Below are 10,000 nucleotides of genomic sequence, written 5' to 3' on the forward strand. Positions count from 1 at the left end.
TATGCTAACTGATTAAACTAGATATTATTGTCGTTGTATACCAGGGGTCGGCAACCCGTGGCTCTTTCATCCCTCTGCTGCGGCTCCCTGTAGATTTGGAAAATACATATTCAATTTAAATGTATTTTATTTTAGTTAGTTTTTAAACAAATGTAGTTCTAAATTCTAGGATTATGACGCTCTTGTGACATTAAAATAAACCGTGTTTAATTTTTTTGGTCGCTCAAAATATGCGTCATAACTGACGACTTGCGAAATCCGACACAGAAGCAGACGCATTTTTGGTTTGCTGCAGCCGGCAAGATAAAATTTTGATGTCATGAATACAAAGAGGACTCAATTAGACATTGAACATTTTATTTGAAAGTAACCTTCAACCGAGCGTCTTTTCTGTTAAGGTTAGATCAAACTCTCATTTTCTACCGCTTATCCGAACTACCTCGCGTCACGGGGAGCCTGTGCCTATCTCAGTCGTCATCGGGCATCAAGGCAGGATACACCCTGGACGGAGTGCCAACCCATCGCAGGGCACACACACACTCTCATTCACTCACACACTCACACACTACGGACAATTTTCCATTTTCCAATCAACCTACCATCCATGTATTTGCACCGGGGGAGGAAACCGGAGTACCCAGAGGAAACCCCCGAGGCACGGGGAGAACATGCAAACTCCACACACACAAGGCGGTGGTGGGAATCGAACCAGATGGCTCGTTGAGTGTTTAAGGTTGCTAACCCCTGTTTTATACCATGTCGCTAGTACCAAGATAGTTGATTCTGATAGTGATTCATAAACAAATGATTACCGTTCCCATCCAGAACACTAGTAATAGCACGTTTAGTGGGACTTGTGTGGTGGAAACACGATGTAACGTAAAGCTAATAATAAACAGATTTTTTTAAAAAAAAATCTGCCTTTCTGTGAGATGTTAATTTCATACTGATTGAAGGAGTCTTCAATGGTTTCCTCCATTAAGGAAGTCCTCAAAGAAGACATCACACTTTCTGTTTCCTAATAACATGCCAATGTTAACTTCGATAAATAGTAAATAATCTAGAGGCTGGTGAAAAAGCTTGTAACTGATAAGTGGGAATAACGTGGGAATAGCCGTTAATGGAAATAAATCAAGGTTGCATTGGTAACAGAAACTGATTAGTTTCCTATAACAGAACACCTCATGGGTTTGCTGCTTACTTCAACCTACCAAAAGTGCTGGAAGAAAGAAGAACAAGTGAAGCAGCGACAGGGTCATGGAGCCCCAAGGCTCACTGATGGGTGTATGGCATGGTCCTGGCAACTCAACAGTATAAAATGATATAAATATTAGACAGTTTAGCATGTACATCTTAGCATTTCGAGATGTAGTGAGCTGCAAAGTTAACAGATAAGACCATACTGCCCTGTTTGAACCGCTTTTGTGCCGCTATGATTGATGGTGCTTTGAGATAAACGCCATGGCTTTTGAGGAGCAGCTGTGCTGCAAATACAGAAGCATTAAATCACTGAAAACAGGAGGTTGTGTGTGCATGTGATTCATTCACGCAGCCGTACGGCAGCTCAGAGAGCACATAAAACCTGATTTATTCCTTGCAAAAGAACACAATCACTTACAGCTACACGGAATGCGACGAATTTCCTGCACCGCATCCGGGAACTAAAGTGTACTACTTTCTAATAAAATCCGGTACAACTTTTTCTCCTTCCCCTCGCTCTCTCTCCATGTTCTTCCCCCCTGAACTTCCCCGTGAACTTAAGAGTCAGAGATTAGCCCAATTTCCAACAAGTGTGCGAGACAGCGCTCAAGTCTGAGAAAACCAACGGGTGTGAATTGAGTGAATTGTTATTCCGGCTGCAGGCTTGAAATTACACTGGAGCGCTTCTGGCTCTTTTACTTAGCGAGCGAACGGAAAGCTTCAGAGCCACTTTTTCACTCACGGCGCTTATCTGATCTCAGGACAATACCGCAAGCTCTGTTTAAAATTCTGCACGTTAGCCTGAAATGTGGATGCGTGTAGATTTATAGACTTTAATATAGGTATCGTATCCTACAACAGCAGCAACGGCAATAGTTCCAGATGTACACTGGATCAGATCAGCCATAACATCAAATCTCTATACAGTGGCACCAGTAGATTGATGAAAGCTTGGCGAGTTTAAGGATTTGAGTGACAAAAGCCAAATTTGTGATGTCTAGATGACCGGGTCTGAACGTCTACAAAACAGAAGGCCTTGTGGTGTGTTCCTGGAGTGTGGTGGTTAGAAACCATCAAAATGCTCCAAGGAAGGAGAACAAGTGAAGCAGTGACAGTTTCATGGAGCCCTAAGGCTAATTGATGGCTGTATGGAGTGAAGGCTAGTCCATCTGGTCCGATCCCACAGAAGAGCAAGAATTGTGACAAAGCAAACAATAGATAGGAGTCAGATCACACCGAGCATCAGAGTGACCATGCTGAATGCTGTACACCAGCAGCTCCCAAAGGGGGGGTCACGGAGTGGGGGTCGGGGGGGTCGCGAAATGAATCCCAGAAACTTAATTATTTTTATTTATTTTTATTTGTATGTATTTTTATTTTATTTAGATGCACATTTGGTGTTTTGCTAAACAGAGATCGGCCTATTCTGAGATCTGAACTTGATCAAAAATGGAACGGTGGTTATGAAGTTAGAATTGTTCCAAGGCGCCAGCCAAAGCTGTACGTGTGTTACAGGCAGCTTGTTCGTATTCTGTCTGTAAGCGTTTCACAGGTATGGGATGTATTTGTTTTTGTCCATAATTTGTTAATAAAATAGCCTGGCATAGAGATTGTGTTCCTTTTTTATTTTAGCTCCGTCAGTCTGTAACCAAATCGCAAATCCTCACAAGCTGTTGGAGGAAAACACAGAGAGGAGAAGGGGGTGGTGGTGGTGTTTGTTTGTCAGCAGTCTAATATTGGGGGTCGTGGTGTGAAAAGTTTGGGAACCCCTACTGTACATCACCGTAAGCTCTATGGGTCCTGGCATCCATGTGGATATAACAAGTGAGATTTGGTGGTATGTGACACATACGAACTGCTTAAACATTGCTACAAACCAACTGCACCCCTTTATGGTAGCTGTATTTCCTAATAGATGTGTCGTCTTCCAGCAGGATAATCCTCACTCACGCACTGCAAAACTGCTTAGGAACAGTTTGAGGAACGTGACAAAGTTCAAGGTGTTGACTTGGCCTTCGAATTCCCCAGATCTCAATCTGATCGAGCGTCTCTGAGGATGTGGAGGACAAAAAAAAAAAATGTCTGATCCATAGAGGCTCCACCTTACAACTTACAGGACTTAAAAGTATCTGCTGCTAACATCTTAGTAACATCCAGATTACCTTAAGGGGATAACCTTCAGGAGAGACACTCAGGGGTGTTGTGGGAGTCCTTGACAAGTCAAAGCTGCTTTAAAGGCACACAATATTAGGCAGTTATGGTTTATACAGTAGGTGGATGAATATCTACAGGAAAAACAAGCATGGTTCGGGTTTTTTTTGTAGTAAAGGTCATCGATGGAGTCTCAAGTCAATGTGAGTGCTTTGTAACAGGAGATGTTATAGGGGCAATGCCATAGCATAGTGTATTGTTCGAGGATAAAACCCTTCAGATCATGCCATCACTGATTATTTTCCTATCACGGTAGGTCCAGATGTTTTACTCTAGTTTGTACACCCAGACGAAAGTGACTGCATCCGAGGGATTCGGTCTTCGGTCGAAGAATGCTGCAGTGGTGCAGTGTAACGTGTTACATTATTCAACACTAAACAGATCCAGTCACTTATTTATAGATGTCCAAGTAGAGATAAACTGATAACTCTGGACCTTGTTCGTTACATTACTACATACAGGTTAAAACTCTGTGTGCCTTCCAACAGACAGGAGGATATCTCAGAGCTTAGGTCATGCACTGAGGTCATGTAGCTCGTGAACAGTACGTCTTCCTGACGACTACAGAGTATACAAACACACACGGGAGACACACACACACGGCTAATATTTAAGTCGCAGTCTGTGCTAGTAAAGGCGGCTTTGGCTGCAAGGCGATGAAGTGAAGTGAGGTGAACAGACACAAATCAGGACTTACTGAGGTGATGCTTTTGATTTGATCCACAGTCACAGCAAGAAGCTGCTCGTCTTTGCTCTCAGCCATCAGCTTTAACGCTTCTAGATTCAGTCCTTTCTTCAACAGCAGAGAGGATATGTGTCCAATGATCTGAGAGAGAAAGACAGAGAGACAAAGACAGAGAAAGACAAACAAGGAAAAGAAAATGATAGAGGAAAAACAGACAAAATGAGAGAAAGAGGAAGAGAGACAGAGAGCGATTGTTTTTTTTTGTCATTTTTCTCAGCTGAATAAAAGTAAAGACATTTCTATTACATCTATCTATTATAGTGGCTGCTTAATCCCCTGGAAGTGAAAAGATTTCGCTGCAATTGCACCGAAACGTGCACAACCTACGATTACGTTTATAACCCGATCTACTAACGAACAAACATACGATTAAACGAGTTCTCTCTCGGATTACCAGCATCGTCTAGCTCAGACATCGCCGGTCTTTATACCAGTCCTAAATGATATCCTTTTTTTTTAATTATTAAATGACAATCCTCCTTCATTTATTAGCTACGTACTAAGAACATTTTCCTGCTACCTGATGATAGGAAACGCTAGACTTTCAAGGTAGCTGGTGATACGGAAAAAATAAAAACAAATATTTGGGATAAACTGCGTAGACGCATGAAATGTTCAATGAAAACAGGAAATCAGGAAGAATTAATCCTGCGTCCAACCGAGTTGTCATTCAGTAACATACGCACACGTTACACTACTGTGCTACACACACACACACACACACAATACCTTAGGATTGAGTTTGTGCTTGGTCGCATACAGTGAGCGGCACATGGCGAGAACTTCATGTCCAACGTCGACGTCCACCCCCTCAGAGCAGCGTGTGAGCACAGCTGACGTCACACACACCCACGGGTTCTGCTCCGTCTCCAATCTGTACAAACCGTAAGGGTCACTGTACGTATGTGTGTGTGTAAAAGAAACTGCTAAGAGTGTCATGACTTTAAACACATGATCTAGATGTCACATTGTAATTCTTGCTGTCTTTATTAAACCGGATATTAACCATCGTCGTAGAGAGATCGTATGGAAAGGTGAACGCGTGACGCATTCGTGGTTCGAGTGGTTTAAGACACAAAAGTGCTGTTCTCAAGATTTCCTCAGATAAGAAAAGACTCCATTTGTCTAAACATCAACTGGTGCTTTAAAGGTGTAGAGTTCAAGAAGCTTCTTGTGATCACCAAAAAAACCATAAAATCAAAAAAACAACAACAAAAACAAACAAAACTGTTGTTGGAGAAAAATCATCTCTGTAAGTCTCTGGTTCTCAGTTGTACCCAAATTTTTTTCATTTATACAACCAGATCATAACAAAACTATGATTCCTGTTTCAGAAATGTTCTTCAGACCCAAATATATCAGAAACATCCATATTTATATACACCGAACAAGTATGTCAAAATTCTCCTCGAAAGTGACGTCTGCATAGACGGCCTATTCTATAAGGATAAGACTGAAACGTTTGCACAAGATCCTCATAAGTTCCACATCTTCTCTTCGTTGCCCCTGACTGCTAAGAATTTAAAAACTTATTTTAAAAAAACCTTCTCTTCCACCTGCAAAAGTCTACCCCTATATTAAACAACCATGATTCGTATTCTCTTTCAATGGCACGTTTTTCAACTCTAGCAAAAGAAGACATGTTATGGAGTCATTTGTCCTGCAAGCCTACCACATACCCACTGTATCCAATCCCTTACGCATCTTACAAGACCTCTTGCCCTTTATCACTACGATCAATGACTCCATAACATCTGCCCATGTACCAATTGCCTTCAAGAGACCAAGAGTTTTATTCCTGCTCTGAAGAAACCTGTTTGGTATCGCTCAGACATCAGCAACTACAAACCAGAATCACTTCTCTCTTGTCTTTCTAAAATCAAACTGTTATCCATCTCTCTGAGAACAACCTCCCAAACAGTCTGGCTTCAAAGCAGTGCAATTCTACAGAGACTGCCCTTTTGGCTGTGACTGAGAAACCACATGCTGTTAGATCAACCAAACTGTCATACTTCAAACTACTGGCCATCCCAGTTGATTCATCCCCAGGTCAGGATCTTGAGATCTCCCAGGACAACTCTCTGATGTCTTCTTCATAAACCTTACACAACCTCAGGTGACCATGCTAAACTGACACGCTCCTGTCAATATCTCCTGTCCAATGTCAGAACTGGACAATTGCACCTCTCTCCTGTCAGGTCCAACTCTGAGCGCAATTTAACCTCTGCAAATGATTCAAAATGCAACTTCACTACTTGTTCTCAACGTTCCAAAGTTCTTACACAAATATATGATTCGTCACAGGTTTTATGACAGCGCAACGCTCAATTTTTTTTTTTTTCCGGGCTTGGAATCGGCACTGAAAGTCAACCTGGGCCACGTCAACTAGAGAGCACTGGATCCTGCTGCTGGCCCAACAGAGGGGGCAAAATGTTCAAATACACAAATAATTGTGCTAGTGGTTAGTGGTAAAGTGGCTCAAAGTTAGGGTTTCATTTCTCAATTCTGCCCGATGTAGAGGTCTTCACGGGTCCACTTAGATCCCAAAACCCGAGGTCTTACCCGAGACCCGAGCGGGTTCGGGTCTAAAAGTTTCACGTGTGCCTCGGACACGGGTCGGGTATTATAATAGCGGCATCGGGTCTCGGGTAATTTAAAATGAATGTGTTTTTACCGAACGGACCCGAGAAGACCCGAACTACTGTATCTCGTGTGTGTGCATCGACTCGAGTCCTTTTCCAACCTCTCCTCTGTTTGCCAAGACCGCTTGTGACATCTGGCTGGCGGTTAGCTAATTTTCCTTGAAACAGACCTGTCAATCAATTTTGAATCCACTCTGTAGCAGTTACTTTAGTGTAGAGTTATGCAACATTCGGGTCCAACTTGCCAACGGGTCGGGTCAGACTCGGGTCTAATTTTTTTGTGTTTGTCTCGGTTCGGGTCTTTCAAAATTATGCACGTCAGGTTCAGGTAAAAAGTGATTCGGGTCACTTCGGGTCGGGTACATTTCTTTAGACCCGAGAAGACCTCTAGTGTAATGTTCTCCCCTGTGCTTCATGGGTTTCCTCCAGGTTCTTTGGTTTCCACCCCTGTCTAAAAGACACGAACTGGTGGATGAATTTATAGTATGAACGTGTGATTTAGCCCTGATTTGGGCTGGCACTTTGTCCAGGGTGTCCTCCCTATGTCCCCCCTGGGATAGACTTCAGGTTCCCAGTGACCTTATACAGTAGTATGAACGGTACGGACAACAGATAGTTTAATTCACTATTTTCATGTGTTAGGGAACAAATTTCAATCATTCAGCCTTCATTAAGCCTTCGTATTATATGGACAATACATAAAATTGAGACACTCTCAAAGTACTAGAACATTTAAGCCACATCTGTTCTATATCTTCATTTCAGTTGGTCTGAAGTAGCACAAAAAAACAAAAAAAAACAAAACAACAGTAGATGGAAGTGTTTATGAAAACACCCACATGAGCAAGACCATTAAAAGCAGTGACATGTGTTTGGTGAGACTGAGTAGGTGGGTAAAAAACCCTGATTACATTCTATTCATTTCTCTTGTCTCACACCGAGGACGTCCTCACAGAAAGCCTCGCACATTCACCTTTCCCCCGCGGTGGCCTCGCGTGTGGGTGTCTCCGTCTCTGTTCAGACAGAGAGGTATCAAAATCGTTTTCTGTCTTTAATATTCTTCTTATTGCTCCGTTCTTTATCTGCCACTTCTAATATTTTACTGGGTTTATTTGATTTAATACGCTTGTGCAAAATTGTACACCTATCTTTTGGGAGAAGGGAAGGTTTCATTTTGTAATGAAGTTCATTTGTAGAAAATGTTATTACCAATACCTGTGAGAAATATTAGATAATATAATATCTGTCTAACACACACACACACACACACACACACACACACAACCCACCCACCCACCCACCCACCCACCCACCCACCCAGTACATATCGAAACCCCTTCAGCATTGTGTTATAGATTTAATTTCAAATAGATTAAATGTGTTTTTTGACAGTCACTCTACATTCAATAACATATACTGACAAAGTGAAAAGATCTTTTCAGAAAATTTTGCAAATATATTAAAAAAAATATCCCAAATTGGAAATCTCTCATTCGTTTTTTCTATATCATTCGGCTGGAATTAAAGCTTCGGGTATTCTTGGGTGAGTCTCTACAAGCTCTGCACACCTGTTCATCCAGGAAGATCATCTCAAGATCAATCGGATGGAAGGAGAAGCGTCTGCTGGAAATAAGAAAGTGCCATCTTCAGATCTCTTCACACAAATTCTACAGGGTTCAAAGTTTGGGTTTTTGCTGGGACACGTCAAAAGGAATCTTTAACAGGAGTCACTCCAGTGTTGTTTAGTTACAGGCTTTGGTTTTTGTTCTGAAAACTGAACCTTCACACCAAATCTCATGTCATGTTCATTCTGGAGCGGGTTTTCCTCGTTTTGGCTAGACCCTGACCCTGAGAAGCATTTCCGTTATGCTGCCAACACCATGCTTCTCTGTAGGATAGTATCACCCTGCTGATGAGCAGCACCTTGTGACTAGAGCTCAGCCAAAACAACTTGAACGTTATTTCAGTTTTATAAAACTTTTAAGCTGACACTGGGGCTTTAGAAGAAAAAAAAAACAGAGGAAATTATGAATTGCTCCGAATACCGATCTATCTTGGCACTGAACCTGGAGGACTCTGTTAGACAGCTGAAGATGAAGAAAAATTTCACCTTCCAATACGATAAGGACCCAAAAGCACAAATCCAAGGCAGCAAAACAACAGCTTCAGAAGATGAAGATCAATGATATGGAACGGCCCAGTCAGAGCCCGTCCTATCGTAAACCTGTGTGATGACTTAAAGATAGCAGTGTATAGGAGATCCCCTAGGAATTAATCGCAAGTCAAGCGAGCACTTTTTGCCAAGAAGAATGGAATAAAATTCAGAAATAGAAAGACTATGTAATGTACATTTACATTTACAGCATTTGGCTGACTTTATTATCCAGCGCGATGTACAAAAGTGCTTTGAAGTCTCTATCGGTGAATACATTAACACTAGTTCACTAGGTTACAGACTTGAAACTCTGCTGAATTAAGTGCTAGTTTATGTGTTCGAGAAGATTTCGTTTGAACATCGACATCCGACAGTGACATAGCTGATCGGACGTCTAGGGGAAGTTAATTCCACCAGCTCAGTGTAAAAAACAGAAAGGAGACTTGATGCAGCGGGAGCGAGGTAAAGCGCGAGGTAACTGTACACCAAAATTTTTAAACTTTTCTATTTTCACATTTCGAATGAGAATGAATTGGTTGCTTTATCCCGACATGATTTATATTGATTTAACTTTTGGCAAAGGTATGTAGACTTTTTATATCCACTTTGTACAAAGAGCTGTTAAACAAAGGCTCTTTTAAAAGACACAAACATTTATAGTGCATGGAACCAAAAGCAGATTTAAAGGTTTGAATTCAAAAAGCCGTAATTTAACAATTGCGGGAATTTGCTCACCTTATTTACCAACGGATACGGCGCAGGACTGTGTGGTATTTTGAATGAAAATGTACTAGCACAGTAGTGAAATTTAAGTGTACTAGCAAATTAGAATTAATTCAAAATAAAGACTAGTAACAAACTGTAATGAACGTTAATTCAAACGTACTAGCAAACTATAAAGAAACGAATCGAAAGTATACTAGCGATTTAAAATTAGGCTACAAACAAATTCCAGTAAAATGTAATGAAAGCGTACTAGCAAATTATAATGAAAGGAATCAAAAATGTGTTAGCAAGTGAAACTTAAATTAAAATAAGTCTAGTAAC

At 41.3% G+C, this 10,000-nt stretch overlaps 1 protein-coding gene across 3 annotated transcripts in view; it reads right to left on the bottom strand.

The window, feature by feature from the left end:
- nbas (NBAS subunit of NRZ tethering complex) overlaps positions 1-10,000 on the bottom strand; it is a 178,610-nt gene that overhangs the window by 14,677 nt on the left and 153,933 nt on the right. For all 3 annotated transcript variants that reach the window (XM_047819115.1, XM_047819116.1, XM_047819114.1), the window contains 2 exons: positions 4,886-5,030; positions 4,109-4,237 (listed from right to left, as the gene is read on the bottom strand). In XM_047819115.1, coding sequence (XP_047675071.1) covers positions 4,109-4,237; positions 4,886-5,030 — 274 coding nt within the window. The remainder of the gene's footprint in view (positions 1-4,108; positions 4,238-4,885; positions 5,031-10,000) is intronic.

This window comes from Tachysurus fulvidraco, chromosome 9 (assembly GCF_022655615.1).
Source record: "Tachysurus fulvidraco isolate hzauxx_2018 chromosome 9, HZAU_PFXX_2.0, whole genome shotgun sequence".
NCBI lineage: Eukaryota > Metazoa > Chordata > Actinopteri > Siluriformes > Bagridae > Tachysurus > Tachysurus fulvidraco.